This window comes from Hipposideros armiger, unplaced genomic scaffold, assembly GCF_001890085.2.
Source record: "Hipposideros armiger isolate ML-2016 unplaced genomic scaffold, ASM189008v1 scaffold_40, whole genome shotgun sequence".
NCBI classification, from domain to species: Eukaryota; Metazoa; Chordata; class Mammalia; order Chiroptera; family Hipposideridae; genus Hipposideros; species Hipposideros armiger.
Window position 1 is genome coordinate 4,279,230 of NW_017731390.1, and position 20,663 is coordinate 4,299,892.

Below are 20,663 nucleotides of genomic sequence, written 5' to 3' on the forward strand. Positions count from 1 at the left end.
TTCGACCCCCAAAGGGGTCGCGACCCACAGGTTGAGAACCGCTGGTCTATAGAATCAACTGTTACTCTGTCCATCCAGCTAAAGGAAGAAAAATTCACATAGTACATGGATACATCCATATCCATATACATTAAGATAGAAAAAGTTATTCACAGATCTAAAATAATATAACCAGGGCTTTGAGCCGCTTTTTCTTTGTGCTCGGCCTGCTCCTAATTCTTTGGAGTGTACTATCTCTTTTCATAAACTTTTTCACTATATATAACCTTCAGGGAAAAATTAGGAAGAATCAAAATGTAATAAATGAGATCAGCCTCCTATTGAAGTAACTACATCATAAGATTTACTCAGTTAAATGAGGTGGCTCACAAGATTTGGCAGTTCCCAAATCTGACCACGTGATTTGCATGTAATCTAAGAAATACAACCAGACTGCAGTCAAATTAGATTGACTCTAAGAAATACAATATGGGGCTGGCTGAGTGGCTCAGTTGGTTAAAAGCATGAGGTCTGAGCAACAGGGTTATCAGTTCGATTCCCACATGGGCCAGTCAGCTGCGCCTGAGCTGAGCTGCTGCTGAGCTGCCAACAGTTGGCAGGATGGCTCAGCTGGTGAAAGCATGTACTTTTAACAAGTTTTCCAGTTGGACTCCCGCATGGGGTGGTGGGCTATGCCCACCCGCAATTAAGACTGAACATGGCACCTTGAGCTGAGCTGCTCTGAGCTGCCAATGGGTGGTTGGATGGCGACTGGACTTGGAGCTGAGCTGGCTGCACCCTCCACAACTAAGACTGAAAGACAACAACTTGGCTGTTCCTCTTCCCCAATTCCTCAACACTATTCCCCTTCCCCAATTCCCCAATAAAACCTTAAAAAAAAAAAGAATATGTAGCCTAGAAAAGGGACTCCCAAAGAGCAAAAATTTTAGCATAGTTTTTCTAACCCTACCCAGAGAAGAAGTTTTTTCTCTGCACAATATTCTAGTTCCCAGAAATGTGAACAGTTTTATGATACAGGATAGATTTTCAGGCTTTCCCATGCCCTAAATCCATCTCTCTTTGCTCTAATTCCACCTTCACAAAACAAACATCTGATTAATCAATAATCTGACTTCCTTTCTACCTTGAATAGACAAGGGGATGCTCTGGACAATGGATACCAGTATTTTGGTAACTGGAAAGATAAACCCTGTGTTGTAAATTAACAAACTGGAATTCTGATTTACATGTTAATCTGAGATTTTGTTAGTGTATCAGTTGTTGAAAACTCTTCAAAGTCTTTATATACCAATAAAATTAAGTTTTTGAATCTCCAAAAGTGAGTAGACAATGGATGTTATGGTGTCCAAAGACAGACACTGGTACCTCAAGAGAGGGTCTAAGTAGCCACCTGAAATTCCTTTACCTCATGATTTCTCTCTAATGACAATATCCTTTATAGAACATATTTCAAATTAGAATATGGCTGCCTTGTGGTATAAAAATGACAACCTCTGAATTCCCAGACTGGAAAAATTGCCATTCTTTTATTTAAGACTTTAATACCTTTTATGTACATAATCCTAAGCCAGAAGATACATATACATTAGTAGAATTTACAGTTACAGAAATCTTTTAGCAACATGACAGTTTGATATCCATTATCTGATTTGATCCTTACAACAGAATTATACCAGGTACTCAAATAACTTCATCTCATGAGAAAACACGCTGATGAGAAAACAAAAATCGATTCCTGGCCAGGCACTGTCTGTGTGGAGTTTGTACATTCTCATGTCTGTGTAGGCTTTCTCTGGGTACTCCAGTTTTCTCCCATGTCTCAAAGATATGCATGTTAAGTTAATTGCCATGTCCAAATTGTCCCAGTATGAGTAAATATAAGTGTGAGTGTGTGTATGTGTGTGAGTACACACTGCAGTGGAATGGTGTCCTGTCCAGGATGGGTTCCCACATTTCGTCTTAAGCTTCCAGTATAGGCTCTGGCCACCCAATACCCTGAACTGGGAATAAGCAGGATGGAACATAATAATCTTACTTACTTTTATTAATATTTCTTAAATGTATGTATGCTCACATTTATTTCAATGTTTAATATTAGAAGTGTTTTGGGTTTTTATTTAGAAGCTTGGTGATGTTTTTGTGACCAGAAATGTGCCATAGGAACTTAACTCTTGTGTATATCAATTAGCTTATGGTAATATTGATTTCATTATGCTTCATTTTGCTTAAAGTTTCAGTTTCCAAGAATCTATCAACATTAAGTAAGGACTTAATGGATGTGGAAAAGCAAATCGGTATTCTGTGCCTTTACTTTCCAGATGAAAAAACTGAAACTTAGAGACATTAAATAATTTGTCCTAGGTAACATAAGTAGTAAGCACTGGCGTCAAGCCTAAAATACAGGTATTTTGACAGCAAATTTAGTTATTTTGCTAGTACTATACTGATATGATCATTTTAAACACTAATAAACCTACTAAACTGATCTTACTCTGAACCCAAAGTAAGATTTGGTGGGTAGGAGGGGGTACTTCCATTGAAGTATAGCATATATACAGAAAAGTATACAAATCTGAAATGAAGAGATCCATGAATTCTCACAAAGTAAACACACCCATATAACTATTGCCCAGGTAAGTAGAAGTAAAGTTTTCCTACATCACTTGACCATCACTGGAATCATATAGATGAACTTTTAACATCCAGCCATGCCCAACCCCGTCTTCCACTTAAACTAAGGGCTCGCCATACTGTTGAATGACTCAGGAAGGAGTAGTATTGTGGAGAAAGACTGAGAGAGTGAACAGGTGAAACTAATTCAGAATGAACTACAAACTCTACTCCAAAAATAGATGCAATGTAAGTACAATCACATTAGTATCAAGGAACTTGACAAGATGTGAACAATAAATGTCTCTATACCAGTCTATCATGTGTGTCTCTTATTGGTGTATCTCTTAGCATCTTTGCATAAAGTACACCAGTGCATTATAACTCATGATTAACACAATTTTATAAATGTATCTCCTTCTTAAGTAGACTCTGAAAACACCTGAGTACATGTGGCTATCAACTTTATGATAAACAAAACTGAAGACACACTATAACAACTAGTTTGGAAAAATCTACACAGGGAGCTGAGCTTATTAAATAATTATCTAAGCACACACCACAATCCTCACCATGACTTGACGCACAAGCTTAAAGGTTTCACTCCAAGGTCTATTTTGGTTAAACTTTGCATGGAGCCGTTCCAAGAGAGAACTCATCTTACTCAGCTTTTCTGACTCTGCAATATAAATCAGAAGACATCGTTAGAAACTCTTTCAAGAACTTCCAGTTTTTCTTGCAAATGAAACCCCCATACATCATCCTAGTAAGAACTCGGTTAAAATATTTTTCAGTATCATTTACTTGGAAACATACAAAGAACTTATTTTTAATGACAAGAAGACACACAAATTATGGGTCTAAACTAATGAACACCATAGACTAGGGCTGGTTTCTATTCAAACTTTTAATGGGAACCAAAAAAAATCTCTAATCCTGTTCAGGATCAAGACTACAATTTAGTGACAAAATCATTTCATGATATGCATGAAATCCCTTGCATGATATATGTAGAGCACACATTTGAACACGGCCTTACTATGGTTAATTGGCTTTCAATGTGAAAATACAGATTTTAATTTTTTACATAATTTTAAGAGATCAATTTATAAGTGTTATCAAGAAAACATGCTTTGTCATTCAGATTTCTCCTAGTTGAATTCAAACTAAAACTATATGGACAGGGAAGATGTAAATATCTAAAGGATAAGTTTCCAGCAGAGATAAGAGAAAAGTAGAAAAGACTGGCTCCTGAACTGTGTAAACGAACCTCCTATGCCCTTAAACCCTCCTCTAATTCTTGTACTGCTTAGAACAAGCAAGGACCAGTGCTAGAGACTACCAGCAATGCAAAAACACACAATATGCCTCAAATGACGTCTGTGAAGGAGTCTGTATAAGTTAATGTAGAAATCACCATCACACAAAGTAAATGAGATATGCTCTTAAAAACAGAGACACATTACTAATTGAAATTCAAAGGAGAAAAAGTTAATTGCCGGGATGTTACAGAAAAGTTGTCACTGAAAGACCAGTAGAATTTTAGCAATCAGAGTTGAGGTGGTGACATCTTCTAAATCAAGATTCAAATTCCTTCCTCCAATGCCTTTATCTTCTGAAAGACTGGTTTTTGAGATGTTTCAGCCAGTTTATAGTTCTGGACACATTTCTGGCTATTTACATTTTCAAGACTCATTCATTCAATCACTATTTTACATGCTAGGGATACAGCAGTGAGCAATCTAGACAAAATTCCTGCCTCATCGAGTTTCCATTTTACACTTGTCATTACTCTGCACCCAAGGAGTAAGCCTTTCTTCTTCCTTTCTTTCAAAACACATCCCCCATTCTTTTCTTGAGAAGCCTGATAAATATCTTTACATGTATGTTCAAATCAAACATTATTTTAAGCAACTACTTATGTGCCAGACTATACAATAAGGCAAGGTCCCTGTTCTACAAAGCTCAGAGTAAAGTGGAAAAGACAAGTAAAAAATAATACAGTGCGCTGTATTAATACAACTACGTCCAAAATGCTAAAGAAACATTTAAACTGGAGTGTAGAACTTTAGAGAATTAAGTAAGGTTCCATAAAAAAAGTTACTTTTCAGCAGTTCTGCGTTAGTCCAGCCATTGAAAGAATGAAATTCAACGCCTTTTTAAAAATGCATACAATAGCACAAGACCGGAAACACTGTGACATTCTAGGGAACTGCTGGCTTTTAATATCACAAGGACCTAATCAATCATTCCATTCATGCCAAAACATCCTCCAGTCCTTTAACAAACAACTCTGTATTATTGTCATTATTCAGACGTCTCTTCTGGAACGAGCTGTAAGCAGGTTTTAGATGCACTCGCCTGGTCTCCCATAACTTTAGGATAAAAATGCCCTGAGGCCCAACTGATTGCCCCTAGCAAAGCAGGAAACCTTTACAGAAGTTGGGAGCCCCCATCACCCCAAAGTCGGAGCTCTGGATTACCAGGGAAAGCACAGTCAGAATCTGAAACTCACACAAATCCCGCCTCCGGGACTTTGCGCCCTCGGGAGAATGGCCCCGGCGAATGCATCGGACCCCCAGCTCCTCTCACAGATTGGCTCCCCCCAGCTGTATCCCGCCCCCTGCTTTTCCCTTCAGTCACTCACCCTCGGTTTCCCCCTGAGCCTTCATCCTGACGGGGAAGGCCTGAGTCCTACACAAGAGGATAAGCCCGTCCCCACCACTAACGGCGGAATCAAGCTGGTTCGGGCTCCCGGGACGCGGGGCACCAGCAGCCCCCACTCTTCCCGGGAAGGCTCAGTCTGAAGTCCCTGGCGGCAAGAAGAGAAGGGTGCTCGAGGCCGCCGCCATCTTCCCCAACGGAACTTCCCAAAAATCGCGAGATTAACCGTGATCCTGCGAGAGAGGAAAAGGGCTGGGCACCAAACTATCGCGAAAAATGGTTAATGCGGTACTTCTCGCGAGAGTCGCCCAACCTAGCTTTATCTTAAGCTTTCCGTTGTCTTAGGCTTACTGCAGCTAGGTATGGTTGCTTCCCTGTTGCTAGTGATCGGTTCCTCTTATGAAACCGGCATTTCATTTTGGCATTTAAGCAGTTCGCAAATTAAAATCCCCGGCTTTCTTACTGAAAGACTACCCTTTCGAAGAATATTGGTGTTAGAAATATTTTTATTAAAAATAATATGCTTTCTTCAGATACTAGATGGAGTAATTATGCCATAAAAAAGATATTGGCCTCTTGTAACATGACGTTCCACGCCAGTCCAGTACACTTAATTCCCATTTCCTTTTTTTTATTTCAGAAGTATTTTTTAAGCAATTACAATATTTTTGAAGATCTGGGAGATTCTGGATTAAGGTAAACTTGTTTTCAGCCTTCTAGCATAAAATGTTATTAATTATACTTAGGATCACAAAGGTGTTAAGAATTGATTTTGTCCCTTTTTGTAATTGTAGTGAAAACAAGCAGTTTAGCTTGTACTCTACGCCACAAGTCACAAAGAATGTGTAGTCATATCTCTTGTATCAGTAAGTCCTCACAGAGAAATTTGGAGTAGCGCTGAGTTCATGGCCCCTGGAACTGAAGAACCAGGCTAAAATACAACAGTGCTAGCCAGCACTGGGTAAAAGTTCTTAACATAGTTAAGGTTATTATTTTTTTTAAGTTCTTTTTCCATACACATCCTTGAAAATAACCAGTGAAAAGTGGGATTTTACCTAGTTTGTGGCAAGGATATTAAGCAATGGATTTGTTCTCACATCTCAGACTTAACACACATTTCAAAAATGCTATTTAAACATTCTAAAGCCATTCCAGCAGATAACTACAGTTCAGGTGAGCAGGCACAGCAGTGTAAATTGATTGAGACCAAATCTTTGGGAATGTCTGGGAACATGTTTGTCACCACAAAGTTATATATAACCATGCTCCTTGAAAGTAGAATTCAGATTTATTGCTTTTCTATTCCTATTACGTCATTTCTTTGAGGCACTATACAGTGAGTTTCATGGAGCAGGAATTGCCCCTCATTTTTGAGTTCCCACTATCTAGCACTGTACCTGGGCCTAGTTAGGCAAATCTTTTACTGGACCTGCAAAGCCTTGCGAGACCCAGCACTTCTCCCCTTCCCAACCCCCAGCCACACTGGCCTTTTATATGCGGAAAATTCCTACACTCCTTGGAGGCCTTCCTCTGCTCACTCTCTTCACCTCATTAAGGCTCTCTTACTCAGATTTCAATTGAAATGTCTCTTCCTCTAGACTAGAAAAGCAAGCCTTCTCTAACCCCTGACTTAATCAGGTCCCCTGTTATGTTATCTCTTTAATAACACTTTCACCATCAAAATTAAGTCCATAATGATTTGTTCAATGCCTGTCTTCCCTCCTAGACTGTCAACTCCAGGAGGGCTTGCACTGGGTCTGTTTCTTTCACTACTGGCTTGTGACATTGCCTAGCCCAGCTCCTGACACAAGTCAGAGACTCAATGCATATTGTTGGGATAAATAGATAGGGTTCCCAGATAAAATAACAAAACACAGTTAAATTTGAATTTCAGAAAATCAACAAATATCTTTTAATATAAAAGTATGTACCAAATATTATATAATGTGAATCGAACAACCTTAAAATTGAAGTACAGAGAGCATTTATCGAAGTGAGAATTTTCAAAAATAATTCATATTTAAAATTATTTCCTTTTCTGTTGTCAAAGTGCTCTTCATTCAACAAGCATCAATGGAGTCCTAAGACTTGTGTATTAGGAGCTGGTAATATAAACATGAAAACGCAGCCCCAACCTTGATGGGCTCATCTGATTTAAATTTCTGAAAATATGGTTGGCTACTATAACCATAGGTACTCAAAAATTTTTTTTCGATTTATTATTATGCCCAAAGTATCAACATTAGATACACAGCTACACTTCCTCATGAAAACTCTCTATACAGATAAACAATAATGTCTGTACAAATGTAGCTAGGACATATTAAGCCTTATAAAGCTTGAAAATAGAGTAAACTTTACCAAATTTTGGTCACAGAAATTATTTCTCATCTGAAAATGCAAATGAGATGACGTTGTAAAATTTGTACTCAAGAAGCAAAAGAGAGATATCATTAAATAAGAAAAGCATAAAAGGTGCACATAGAAACAATCTTCCTATATGGCAAGAAGGGGACAATGGGTACATTTTAAATGACTAAGCTTTGAGGGGGACTAGACTCTTTAAACCTAAAATCTAAACTAACAAATTGGTCTGTGCGGGGATAAGAAGTTATTGTAACTTTAATTAAATATGTTCTCTTGTGTACGGCCTAAAGAGAAGCTTTATGACCTGCTGTGGGGATTTACAGGGAAAGTGTAGTCATCACCTGACTGATCATCTTGGGGTTCATACAGTTGTCCTCACTCCCTGCCCTGGGAGGTCATGCAAATAAAGCAGTTTTGGAATTTCTGAGTTCAAAGTTTTTCTGTAGAGTGAAGCAACACTTATTATACAAAAGCACTATTCTCACCTCTTGTTGGGCCAATCTGTGTAGTTTAGAGTATATTTTGTATTTTAAAATTTAAACAGAATCTGAAATTTCCTAGAATAGATATTTTTTTCCCAGCTGTATTGAGATATAATTACATTAGAGTAGAATTTTATCCACCAAAAAGAGAAAGTGTAGTGCAATAGAGTACTGGCTTAGGATTAAAGAAAGAGCTGTCCCTCCTCCTGGCACTAACTACACTTAGTGTAAATACGCTCCAATTCCTTCTGAGTCTGTTTCATCCTTTAGTAGATGCATATAACACCCATCCTGGCCACCTCGCCAGGTTATTTACTTGTTCAGCTGATATTCAAGACAGACTTAGAAGAGTGTTGTAGAAAATTAAAAAGTGCTATAGAAACATAAGCGATTATAAAAATTCAGTAAAAAGCTTCATTTACTCATTAGGGGTCTCTAGTCTGCTTCAATAGGCATCAAACGTAATTAATCATTATAAATATAAATAATGCTGTTTAATTTGGACAATGATTTTCTTTTTCAAGATTTTATTTGACACATCACCATCATTCCTTCCACTTTTCCATTTTACTATGAGTATGGGTGTATCTGGGTCAAAAACTTGATCTCACTTAAAAGTTAGAAAAAAAAATCAGAGTAATTTTGGTGAACTCAGTCAATGTTTCATAAGGTGGGCCAGTCACACCTAATTGGCCTATTTAGTCTCATGCCATCTGCCATCATGTCAAACACTTGGGGGGACCTTTATATCCAGGCCCTCTTGCAGCAATGATGGGGAGATAACACACCTGAGTTTCAGTACTTAATTCTATCCTTTATTTCCTTTTTCTTGATAGCATTAATTTTACTATTTCCATAGATGATTAAAAAGTTGACATGAAAAGTTCAGTCTTTTTCATTTGTATTCAAAATTTATGGACTCAAACATTCAAGTAAAAAACTTTTTTTAGTACCCATGTGACCAAAAGCAACAGGAACATTTTCAGGGAGTGATTTTGAGAATGGATTCTTCTACCTTCACTCAGAGTGTTTTCTGAGTCCCAATTTACTGGTTGATCTTCCCATCTTTGCATATACAAGTCCTATTTACTCTTCCTGGACAACTGAAATGCCCTCTTATAAAGCTTTCTCTTAACACTCCCAACCTCATTTTGAACCTCCTCAGTGCTCTGTATCATTCTTATGACATTACCTTATATCTTGTGGTATGAATATATTATCTATATCCTATATAGGGTATAGGATATACCTTTAGGGCCTTGGGTAGGTAATATTACACAGACAAGGGCCTTAAAATCTCACATATAAATGTGTTGAAGAATAGAATAAAGATGCTTAGACAAGTCACTTCACTTCTCTGAGCCTTAGTTTCCTCACAAAACTACCCTATTTCAGAAGATAGTTGTGTAGATGGAATGAGTTAACATATTGGGAAGGAGTTCTGCAAAGTAAAAAATGAGGGGCAGTGTAAGATACTATTTTTTCTTGGTCACGAATATTATGCTTTTCTTGTTCAAAATTCTAATTTTCTGTGTGAAGATAAAAAGATAAATGATTCCAGGAGAGCCATACGTGATCCCAAGAGGTGATGAACTTTCAGGTTCTTAGATTGTTAAGTAGACTGGAGAGAGTGCCGCACAATGGGAGAGCTTCTGCTTTTGTCAGACAGGAATTTGAATCTCGTGTTTCGCACTTGCTGGACTAGCTTTGTTACCCTGGGTAAGTTATTTAACTACTCTGAGTCTGGGTTAACTTACTTGTAAAACAGGAATGAGGGTATCATGTTTTGGAGGTAGTAAGAGAATTAGAGATAATGCACGTATTATACTCTATGTAAATAATAAGCATTGTTAATACTTAGGGAATTGAGTTGAAATGCGCGCACATTCGCCCTTTGTTCTGTTGACAACACAACAGGATTTTCATCCTGGTAGTTATAAAGTATGCAAAAATTAGTTTCCGCCAGAGCCTGAGAATATTTGTTCAATGAGTTACCAATAAAGTTTTGGATTTAAAAAAAAAGCTTCTTGCTCCGTTTCAATAAAGCTTTGATCAAATTGAGAGCGAGGACTCTATCGCGAGAGTATGACAGATCGCGTTTTGTGCTTGGGACATGTTCTCGCGTTGTTTGATAAAGCAGTGAGAGGTGGAAAGGCAGCAGGAAATACCGCGAGCTCAGTGAGTTCTCGCGAGAGTTTTTGGGATTGTCCCCTCCCCCCTCCCTCAAGTACCGTTTCGGTTTAACCTAGTGTGTGACTGTGAGTCTGTGAGGGAACGAGTGAGTGTGTGAGGTATTGAGGTGAGGCCGGAGGCAAGAAAAGGGGCTCCTTCAGAAGCGAGGGACAAAGGGGACGTGAGGCACCAAAGCCGCGGGACCCCAGCGACCGGAAGCCGCCCCGAGCCGGGCTACCGGGTAGGGGAAGGGCCGGCGCAGTCCTCACCGGGCCCCAGACCCGGAGTCGGCCCCACAGCCCCGGGCCGTCGGCTTCCTACTTCCTCGACCTTCCCGGCCTCCGGGCCTGAAGATTGGCTCCGCGGGGGGAGGAGGGCAAACAGACTTGAGCAGCTGTCCGTTGTCTCGCAACTCTACTGCTGAGGAACTCTAATTTCTTCCCTGGCTCCTTCACCCCCTACCTCATGTAGGAGGGTGCTGAGAAGTCGGGAGGGAGGAGGAGCCTGCGCTACCGTCCCTTCCCTCCCCACCCCCCTCTAGGGGCGCTTTGGTAGGCGTGGGGTTGGGGTTGGGGGGGAGGGTGGGGGTTACTTTTTGGAGTGCTGGGGAACTTTTTCCCCTTTTTGAGGCCAGGGGAAAGGGAATGCCCAATCCAGAGAGACATGGGGGCAAGAAGGACGGGAGTGGAGGAGCTTCTGGAACTTTGCAGCCGTCGTCGGGAGGTGGCAGCTCCAACAGCAGAGAGCGTCATCGCTTGGTGTCGAAGCACAAGCGGCACAAGTCCAAGCACTCCAAAGACATGGGGTTGGTGACCTCCGAAGCAGCACCTGTGGGTACAGTTATCAAACCTTTGGTGGAGTATGATGACATCAGCTCTGATTCAGATACCTTCTCTGACGACATGGCCTTCAAACTAGACAGGAGGGAGAATGAGGAACGTCGAGGAACTGATCGGAGTGACCGCCTGCACAAACATCGTCACCACCAGCACAGACGTTCCCGGGACTTACTAAAAACTAAACAGACAGAAAAAGAAAAAAACCAGGAAGTTTCCAGCAAGTCGGGATCGATGAAGGACCGGATATCAGGAAGTTCAAAGCGTTCAACTGAGGAGAACGATGACTATGGGAAGGCACAGATCTCCAAAAGCAGTAGCAACAAGGAATCCAGGTCATCCAAACTCCACAAGGAGAAAGCCCGGAAAGAACGGGAGTTGAAATCTGGGCACAAAGACCGGAGTAAAAGTCATCGGAAAAGGGAAACACCCAAAAGTTACAAAACAGTGGACAGCCCAAAACGGAGATCCAGGAGTCCCCACAGGAAATGGTCTGACAGCCCCAAGCAAGATGATAGCCCCTCAGGAGCTTCTTATGGCCAAGATTATGACCTTAGTCCCCCAAGATCTCATACCTCCAGCAATTATGACTCCTACAAGAAAAGTCCTGGAAGTACCTCAAGAAGGCAGTCAATTAGCCCACCTTACAAGGAGCCTTCCGCCTACCAGTCCAGCACCCGGTCACCCAGTCCCTACAGTAGACGACAGAGGTCTGTGAGTCCCTATAGCCGGAGACGGTCATCCAGCTATGAAAGGAGTGGCTCTTACAGTGGGAGATCACCTAGTCCCTATGGTCGAAGGCGGTCCAGCAGCCCTTTCACAAGCAAACGGTCTCTGAGCCGGAGTCCACTCCCCAGGTGAGCCATTTGTCTACCAGTCCTTTATTAGGGTGGGTTATGAGGAATTGGCAATTAGTCATGTTTTGTTTAAGTCCCCAAGTCATTCAAATTAAATTAATCTGGTCTCCTTTTAACCCAGAATTCAAAAAGTGGAGAGTTAACATGCTTAAAACTCCTAAAGGCAGGTACTTAACAATGGCGCGATCTTTAGCTGTAAGCTCCTGTGTGAGAAAAATCATAGACTTCTGTTTATTGAGTGCATAGAGTTGATACTGGTTTCCAGAGCTTATCTAGCTATTTCTGTTGCTTTGTCTTAAATATTTTTAAATCACATTATTAGTGCTTTAGACCTCATTGGACCTGATTGAAGATACAAGAAATTACAAATTTCCATTTGTATTTTCTTGAGGCTATTTGCCTAAGTCATCTACCAATTTGTGCTGTCCACTGAGTCTACAAACCTGTTAAATTTATTTCCCAATTATGTTTTGATGGCTTAACAAAAGACTCCTGTCTTTTCACTGATATTTCTAGTAGAAATCCAGCTGATAAGACTGAATTTCCACAATCCTTTCGATGGTGGAGCCTGGCAGAAATTCATCCCAAGGATAATTTGATTTTCTTTACAGCATCATCATTGACTTACCCTGTGACCCCTGGCAATTTTCAAAATCTTTCTCTAAAAAAAAAAAAAAATGGTAATAGTGCCTTTACTGTGTTATTTTTGCAAGAAAGGCATGTAGTTTGAAATTTAATTGTTGGAGTGAATTATCTACAGAAAACTGTCCTTGTTCCTAGATGATGAGCTGTGCCTCCCTTTTTGTGGACTCACCTTGTCCACAAAAGCAGAACATGGGCTTTGGCGTTACACCTGAGTGGAATCCTATAATTTAATTTCTCATGCCTGAGTTTTTTCATGTGTAAAATGGGAATTGCAAGTACTTCTAGAGTTATGAGGATTAAATTAGTTAGTAATATGAAGTGCGTAGCACAGCCTGGTACCTGGAGCCAGTCAGTAAATTCTATCTATGAGTAAGGAAAATGTTGAACTTACTAGGGAGAGTATTCTAATTTGAAAAAACCCATGCATATCTTTTATATGTCAATGTGAGTAATTTTTGCTGACTTAAAGTTGTAATTATTCATAAAGTAGTTTGAATTGGTCAAACTGCAGAGTTCCTAGTTGTCAGGGTCTAAAGTTCCTTAGTCTTTCCCCCTCCCATTTTATTACAATTTTTCAAACACAGAAAAGTTGAAAGAATTGTAGTGAGGACCCATACATGTACATACATTCTATAATATATGTCATATATTTTGTTTATCCATCTCTGCATCAATCCATCTTTTGATGCATCTCAAAGTAAGTTACTGACATCAGTATATTTCACTATAAATAATTGAGCATGCATACCATTAACTAGATTTTTTTTAAGAAACCCTAAAAAATATTCTCAGAATATTTGTTTTCTTGAGGGAGTAACTTAAGGCTGTCCTGAGAATTTTTATTGTTGTGGGGTTTGGGAATACAGAAGTGCAGTGAGGCTAAAACACTAACATGAGTTTCAATAAGAGCTGCAGCTTTGCACTGATTCCTTATGTATTTATATCTCAAGTTCTCTCTTCCTCTACTCATATAATTGGAACTAGTGGAGAAATGATAAATAAATAAAAAAAGAATTGGAGATATTCTATGATAGGATAGGACATAAATATACAGACTACAAAACAATCCTGGAACCACATGCACACTTTTAGTTGGCTTATAGAGAGCATCATATGTTTGTATGTGTGCATTACATATTTTTCCTCATTCATTGGAATTCCAAACAGTAAGTACAAAAATTTCTTAGACTAGAGGAACATACAGATCCCTTCTATGGTATTCTCTTTTTTTTTCCTTGTGAGATAGACAAAATTAGACTAGCAACATCATTTTAAAAGACTGAAAATGCTTTGACAGAAATGCAAGGTCTTCACGTTCACCAAATTAGTAATGACTTAGAGCAGTAATTTCATTTCAAATGGATGGAACCTAACTAACTTAATTCAGGGGGAAAATACGTTTTTTCGAAGACAAAGTTTTTATTATTGCCTGTATTTACCTATTTGTTGTTGCCCCCTCCCCCCCCCCATACAACACACACACACACACCTTTTTTTTTCCTTGAAGAGTAGATCTGGACCTCAAAGCATTTGTATCATAAAAATGTCATAAGTATATGACATATGGCCATCCAAATGTCCTATTAACAGTAGGCTTCTGTTCAGAAGTTCAAGGGTTTTTAGCAGAGTTCCTTAGGAAGATTTAGTCATGCTAAAAAATTAAAAAACAATGGTTTGTAGAGCGTGGTCTCTGACATTACTTAGTGTTTGGGATTTTAGAAGTTTTTCTTGGGACAGAGATGTTAGTTTTATTCTAGCTATAATTCAATCAAAGAAAACCTTGTTTCAGCCAGGTATTTACAAGAGAAGTGTTAATTTTCTTAAGGGTATAAGTGGATATTTGGTAAATCCACTTAGCTACTTTCAATAGTTTATATCCTGATGTTCATATATAGTATATGTTGTTATTATTGTTTTGAGTACTTCGATTCCAGTAACGACTATATTTTAACTAACTTTTTAGAGCAAACTTCCAAAAAGCAGTATAGGTATAAGAAAACCATGGCTGTTTTCCCTACACATATGCTGTTTGTTTTGAAGCTTTTTGATTGATGTCTCTTACAGATGATTAAAGATAAAGGGAGATATTGGAGATCTGGAATAGAAGCAACTTGTTTTGGACTACTGGGCAAATTATGTTTTGTCCAATCACATTTTTAGTGCTAATTTTTCCCCCTCACCTTGAAGCCTAAGCACATTTGGCTTTATTAAAACTCAAAAAGAATTAATGAGAGTTGGGTTTCAATGTAGAATAATCTGCGACATAGATTCTAAGATTTTATTTCCCAATCCTTCCTTAATAATGAAGAAAATAAACTGAACATTCACTAATACCTGGCTTTACAAGTTCCTGAAAAGTTTACTGGAAATCATTTTTTATTTGAAAGCATCAGAAGCCATTCTAGTTTTGAGAATTTCTAATAAATTATTTTGTAAGATAGTTTCTCTAGTTCATCTATTTTGTAAGTCCTAACTGTTATATCTTGGGGGTTCGCGTATTATAGGTACCGCTTAATTATAAATTCAGGATACAAGGAACGAAATCTTTTCCTGGGATCTGTCAAGTAAATAGCTCTCTAGTTTAAAAATTTAGATTTTGGTGAAGCATGCTAGTTACTTTTAATTTCCTTATTGGTGTAACTTAACTTTAGTATAAAGTTTGACTTTCTTTTATCATGTTTTCAGTTTATCAGAGATTTAAACCAAAATTCTAAAAGTAAACATTGAATATGGGTATTTTCCAACATGGGAAAAAATATCAATCTATCTTCCTTCAGTTGAATAATTTTTTAGTATTATATGATTGAAATATGTTGTCATGCAAGATTTAGTTCTAATATATTTTTTAAATAAACCTTATTTCTTAGAATAGTTTTAGATTTGCAGAAAAATTGTGAAGATAGCACAGAGTTCTTATATGTCCTGGCACCCAGTTTCCTCATTATTAACATCTTACATTAGTATGTTATATTTGTTACAATTAATGAACCAATATTGATTTATCGTTATTGTTATTATTAGATACCTAATCTACTTTTTTTTTTTTTAAGATTTTTTTTATTGGGGAATTGGGGGGATGGGAACAGTGCCAGGGAATTGGGGGGAGGGGAACAGACAAGTTGCTGTCCTTTTGTTCTTCAATCTAGTTGTGGAGGACGTTGCTTCACTGGCCCAAGTTGGCACCATCATTGCGCTCTTCCCGGGTGAGGCAGATCAGTCGCCGGCTTCTGGACGGCCGCTCACTGCAGCTGCTGGCTACACACACCGGCTGCTGGCTACACACGGTAGCCCATGGCAACCGACTGCCACAGGGGCTGCAACCTACGCTGTCGCTGGCGACTCACAGCAGCCCAGCTCCAGGTTGAGCTGTTGTTCAGCATCTTAGCTGTGGAGGGCAGTGTCACTGGCCCTTATATGTGGGATCCAAAACAGGGCCCTCTGGCGTCCCAAGCCGGTTCTTAACCATCGCGCCACTCGGCCGGCCCCTATTCGACTTTTAAGATTACTAAATTACTCAAAGTAAGTTTTTAAAGTTATAGTTCTCCATACTTTAACTCATCTATTTTCCTATATATTGTTATAACCTATCCATTTTAAACTGCCTTTTCCTTTTTCCATTAGGAAATCCATGAAGTCAAGAAGTAGAAGTCCCGCATATTCAAGACACTCATCTTCTCATAGTAAAAAGAAGAGATCCGGGTCACGCAGTCGACATTCCAGTATCTCACCCGTCAGGCTTCCTTTGAACTCCAGCTTGGGAGCTGAACTCAGTAGGAAAAAGAAGGAAAGAGCAGCTGCTGCTGCTGCAGCAAAAATGGATGGAAAGGAATCCAAGGGTTCACCTATATTTTTGCCTAAGAAAGAGAACAGTTCATTAGAGGCTAAGGATTCAGGTTTAGAGTCTAAAAAGTTACCCAGAGGTATAAAATTGGAAAAATCTGCCCCAGATACTGAACTGGTGAATGTAACGCATCTAAACACAGAGGCCAAAAATTCTTTAGATACAGGGAAAGTAAAGTTGGATGAGAACTCTGAGAAGCATCCTGTTCTTAAAGATTTGAAAGCACAGGGAACAAGAGACTCTAAACCCATAGCATTGAAAGAGGAGATTGTTACTCCCAAAGAGACAGAGACATCAGAAAAGGAGATCCCTCCACCTCTCCCCACAGTTACTTCTCCACCTCCTTTACCAACTACTACCCCTCCACCTCAGACACCTCCTTTGCCACCTTTGCCTCCACTACCAGCTGTTCCACAGCAACCACCTCTGCCTCCTCCCCAACCAGCATTTAGTCAGGTTCCTGCTTCTAGTACTTCAGCTTTGCCCCCTTCTACTCATCCAAGGACATCTACTCTGTTCTCTCAGGCAAATTCTCAGCCCTCTGTACAGGTTTCTGTGAAGACTCAAGTATCTGTAACAGCTGCTATTCCACACCTAAAAACATCAACGTTGCCTCCTCTGCCCCTCCCACCCTTACTACTTGGAGACGATGACATGGATAGGTAAGTCCCATAATTAACTGAGTAAACTTAACCCTCTTGATCTAAGTGTAATGCATTTTTTGTTTTCAAATTTTGTCAAAATTACTCTAATGCATGGCTATTTAGAATACTTTTATGAATAGGAAATGCCTTTGATATTTGGTTTACAGTGGAAAAGTCCATATTAATGACATCATTACTTAGAAAGAAGACCTAGTGACCCTTTTTATCATAAGTTTATTTATTGATAAGTAATTTTGATTCAAAGTTTAAAAAAATCAAGTGTTTTTCTCCTTAAATTTTTATGTTGAAAATTTTAGTAGCTGTAGAAAAAATTTTAAAAATGATACTTAACACTCTTATACTCTTCAACTAGATTCACCAATAATTGTTAACTTCTTGCCACATTTGCTCTAACTTTAGATATTTGACACTTTACTTCTGAATACTTTAACATGTCTCTCCTAACAATAAGAACATTTACCACATAGTCATAATAACTTTATCCTAAAAAACGTAGCTATTGATTTAATAATGTAATATCAATAGCATTATATCAATAATAATGATACTATTGAATATCTTCAGTGGTCCCCAAAATGTCTTTTATAGCTGTTTGGTTTTTTCTCCTTATCCAGGAGAAAAATAAACCAGGTTTATTTCAAAAAGTGCTACTTAAAAAAAACAATTATCCTGTAAGAAGCAAAAGAACAATATGTAGAATTTTTGCTAATTAGAATATAAATTCACAATGGGGTGATGGGGAAAGCTCTAATTGTAATGAGTCCTCTGAGTATTGAGAACTGAAATGATTGTGAAGCGTGAATCTGATTTTATGGAAGGCGTTAGGAAATATATTTATTTAATTTCTTGGCAGGGCTAACTAGGCAAGTACCACCAAATAAACATGATTTAGCAGTGATGTACACCATGACAGACTTTGTATTACTGTTTTTTCTACTGAGGTCCTGCCTCCTGGTTCTCTAGGATGTAAGTTTCTTTTATTAAATCGAATATTCGTTGTAAGTACAAAAATAAGTACCACTGATCTTATACCCTCGACCAATTCCCAGACCTCCATTACTTTCAAAGTGACAGGTTACCCAAACAGTGACACACTTAACCCTTTTAGGTCTATTTTTCTAGACTACTCCTTGGGTCTTTTAAAAAGATTCAAGTGCAATAAGTGGGGAGAAAACGACTATTTAAAAGAAGGGTATTATTATTCGTAGTGGTAAATCTGATTTTAAAGGAAAATTCCACATGCTTTTTCTAATGTTAATAGGTATTTATGAATTCTGCCACATACTGAGAACTACAAAGGAAAAGAACAGAACCTGAAATGTATGTAGAAAAATTTATTTGAGGTTCACAGTGTACTTACAGATACAAGCTATGTGTTTTTTATAGTTTTTGTTGGAAAAGGAAATAGTTGAGCATTATCCAGAGGAACCCTAGGCCATTATCCAGCCACAAGATCCTCATTTAAATATTACTTTATATAGTGGCTGGAACAATATCAGTGTGGCTAAGAATCTTCATTTTAAAATGTTTACTTAGCTAACCAAATAACTGTTGAACCTACCTACCCACCATGTGTCAGTGTAGACTGCAGATTTTCAGAGGTGGAATGCCTTTGATAGATGGGATTTCTATCTTTCAGACGGGATGAAGAGTAAAATAAGACCATTCAGTGCTTATTTGAGTATTTGTGGCTATCTTTAAGAATGTGTATGAGAGAATGAAGTGAGCAAAACTTTTTTTTTTTTTTTTTTTTTTGCTGAGCCATCCTGCTACCTATTGGCAGCTCAGCGGCTGCTCAGCTCGGGCTGGACTCGAACCGTTGTTGCTCAGAGCTCAAACTCTTGAGCGAGCTCTTAACCAACTGAGCCACTCACCCGGCCCTAAAACTTTTTGTTATGTATCAATTCTGTTCTGAAAGTATAACTATATTTTATTTTATAGTCCAGTGTAATTATTTTTAAATATGTGATCATCAGCTATTTTACACATGTAATACATTTAAGTAAATTATTAAAGGTAGAAAATGGAAATGAAGATTTCCACTATCAATTTTATTTTTTCACTATACATTTTAAATTAAGATGGTTTTTTGTTTTTGTCCTGTGTACACACACACACACACACACACACACACACACACACAGAGACTTTTTTTGGTGCCACTCTGTCCATGTACCAGCTGTACCTATCTTCTGTACCTATCTTTCACATGAAAAATAATTGTTATGTAAGAAAACTTCAGGAAGAAATCTAAAAGTTGCATATGGAACTCACTTATATTCCTCTCTATCTTCTTATGTGAAATTTCAGCACCTTAAATATTGAGGATGTGACTTATCCATCTTTTTATTATCTGCAGTGTTTCAAACATAGAACTCAAAATGCAATCAGTAAATATTGGTTATTTGAATGAGTAAGTAAAACTACTAAAGGAGCCAGAGTCAGGGCTTCTGTGAAATGATACTGGGCATGTAGTTAAGAAATCAGTTGGCACATGGATAATGTAAACCTTGCATTAGAGGATTTGTCTTCTTTAGGTGAAATCCTTTTAGGAAAAGAATGAAACTTTTCTTTCAAATGTATAGATTGGGCAGGAGTGTATTAACCAGGTAGTAAATGCAGGAGTGAATTTAACTAATGGTATTGCAAAAGCCTTTATGATTCATGGTCTTTAATTTTTGGTTTCAAGGAATAAAGGCTGCCAAACATCCACCTTAGTATAGTACATTCTTCATGAACATAGTTGTTCATGAGGATCTCCTACTTTTAGAGATATCTGTATACTGTTTATTTAAATTTCAGTTAACCAACCGCACAGGGTCTTTAAAAATCTCTCTCTCTCTTTTTAAGATAGCCTGGTTCATTTGGAGTTTATCAGACTTCTGTAGAGTCTACACTAGTGTGTGTGTGTGTGTGTGTGTGTGTGTGTGTGTGTGTGTGTGTGTCTACATTATTCTTAAAGGCTGTTTATTTAAAGTATTGAGCTCTTATAGAAAAGAAAGGATCGGGCCGGCCAAGTGGCTCAGTTGGTTAAGAGTTAGCTTAAGAGCATGAGCTCTGAGCAACAGGGCAGCTGGTTCGATTCCCACATGGGCCAGTGATGCTATGCCCAAGCTGAGCTGCCGCTGAGCTGCCAACAGATGGCAGGATGGCTCAGCTGGTGAGAGTACATACTCCTAATAATAAGACTGCCTGTTCGATGGTGGGCTACGCCTGCCCGCAACTAAGACTGAACTCTGCACCTTGAGCTGAGCTGCCACCCGGATGGCTCAGTGGATAGTAGAATGCGCGCTCTTAACAACGCTGCTGGTTCGACTCCCGCATGAGATGGTGGCTATGACTACCCGCAACTAAGATCGTAACACAGCACCTTGAGCTTAGAGGCCACGAGCTGCCGACAGGAAGCCAGATAGCGCCCTCCACAACTAAAATTGAAGAACACCAACTTGGCTGGCCCCCTCCCCCAATTCCCCAATTTAAAAAAAGAAAAGAGGGCTGGCCGAGTGGCGCGATGGTTAAGAACT

The 20,663-nt window shown here is 38.8% G+C and overlaps 2 protein-coding genes across 13 annotated transcripts in view; one reads left to right on the top strand and one right to left on the bottom strand.

Annotated features, from left to right (window-relative positions):
- The window catches only part of MED1 (mediator complex subunit 1), a 32,245-nt gene extending 26,754 nt beyond the window's left edge, over positions 1 to 5,491 (bottom strand). Inside the window, exons 1-2 of the mRNA XM_019638805.1 lie at positions 5,258 to 5,491; positions 3,183 to 3,289 (exon numbers count right to left, since the gene is read on the bottom strand). Of these exons, the coding sequence (XP_019494350.1) occupies positions 3,183 to 3,289; positions 5,258 to 5,282 (132 nt within the window). The 5' untranslated portion in view covers positions 5,283 to 5,491. The remainder of the gene's footprint in view (positions 1 to 3,182; positions 3,290 to 5,257) is intronic.
- Positions 5,492 to 10,340: 4,849 nt separating this feature from the next.
- Positions 10,341 to 20,663, top strand: part of CDK12 (cyclin dependent kinase 12) — a 70,261-nt gene continuing 59,938 nt past the window's right edge. For all 12 annotated transcript variants that reach the window (XM_019638684.1, XM_019638682.1, XM_019638686.1 and 9 more), the window contains exons 1-2: positions 10,341 to 11,988; positions 16,255 to 17,136. In XM_019638684.1, the coding sequence (XP_019494229.1) occupies positions 10,940 to 11,988; positions 16,255 to 17,136 (1,931 nt within the window). In that variant the 5' untranslated portion in view covers positions 10,341 to 10,939. The remainder of the gene's footprint in view (positions 11,989 to 16,254; positions 17,137 to 20,663) is intronic.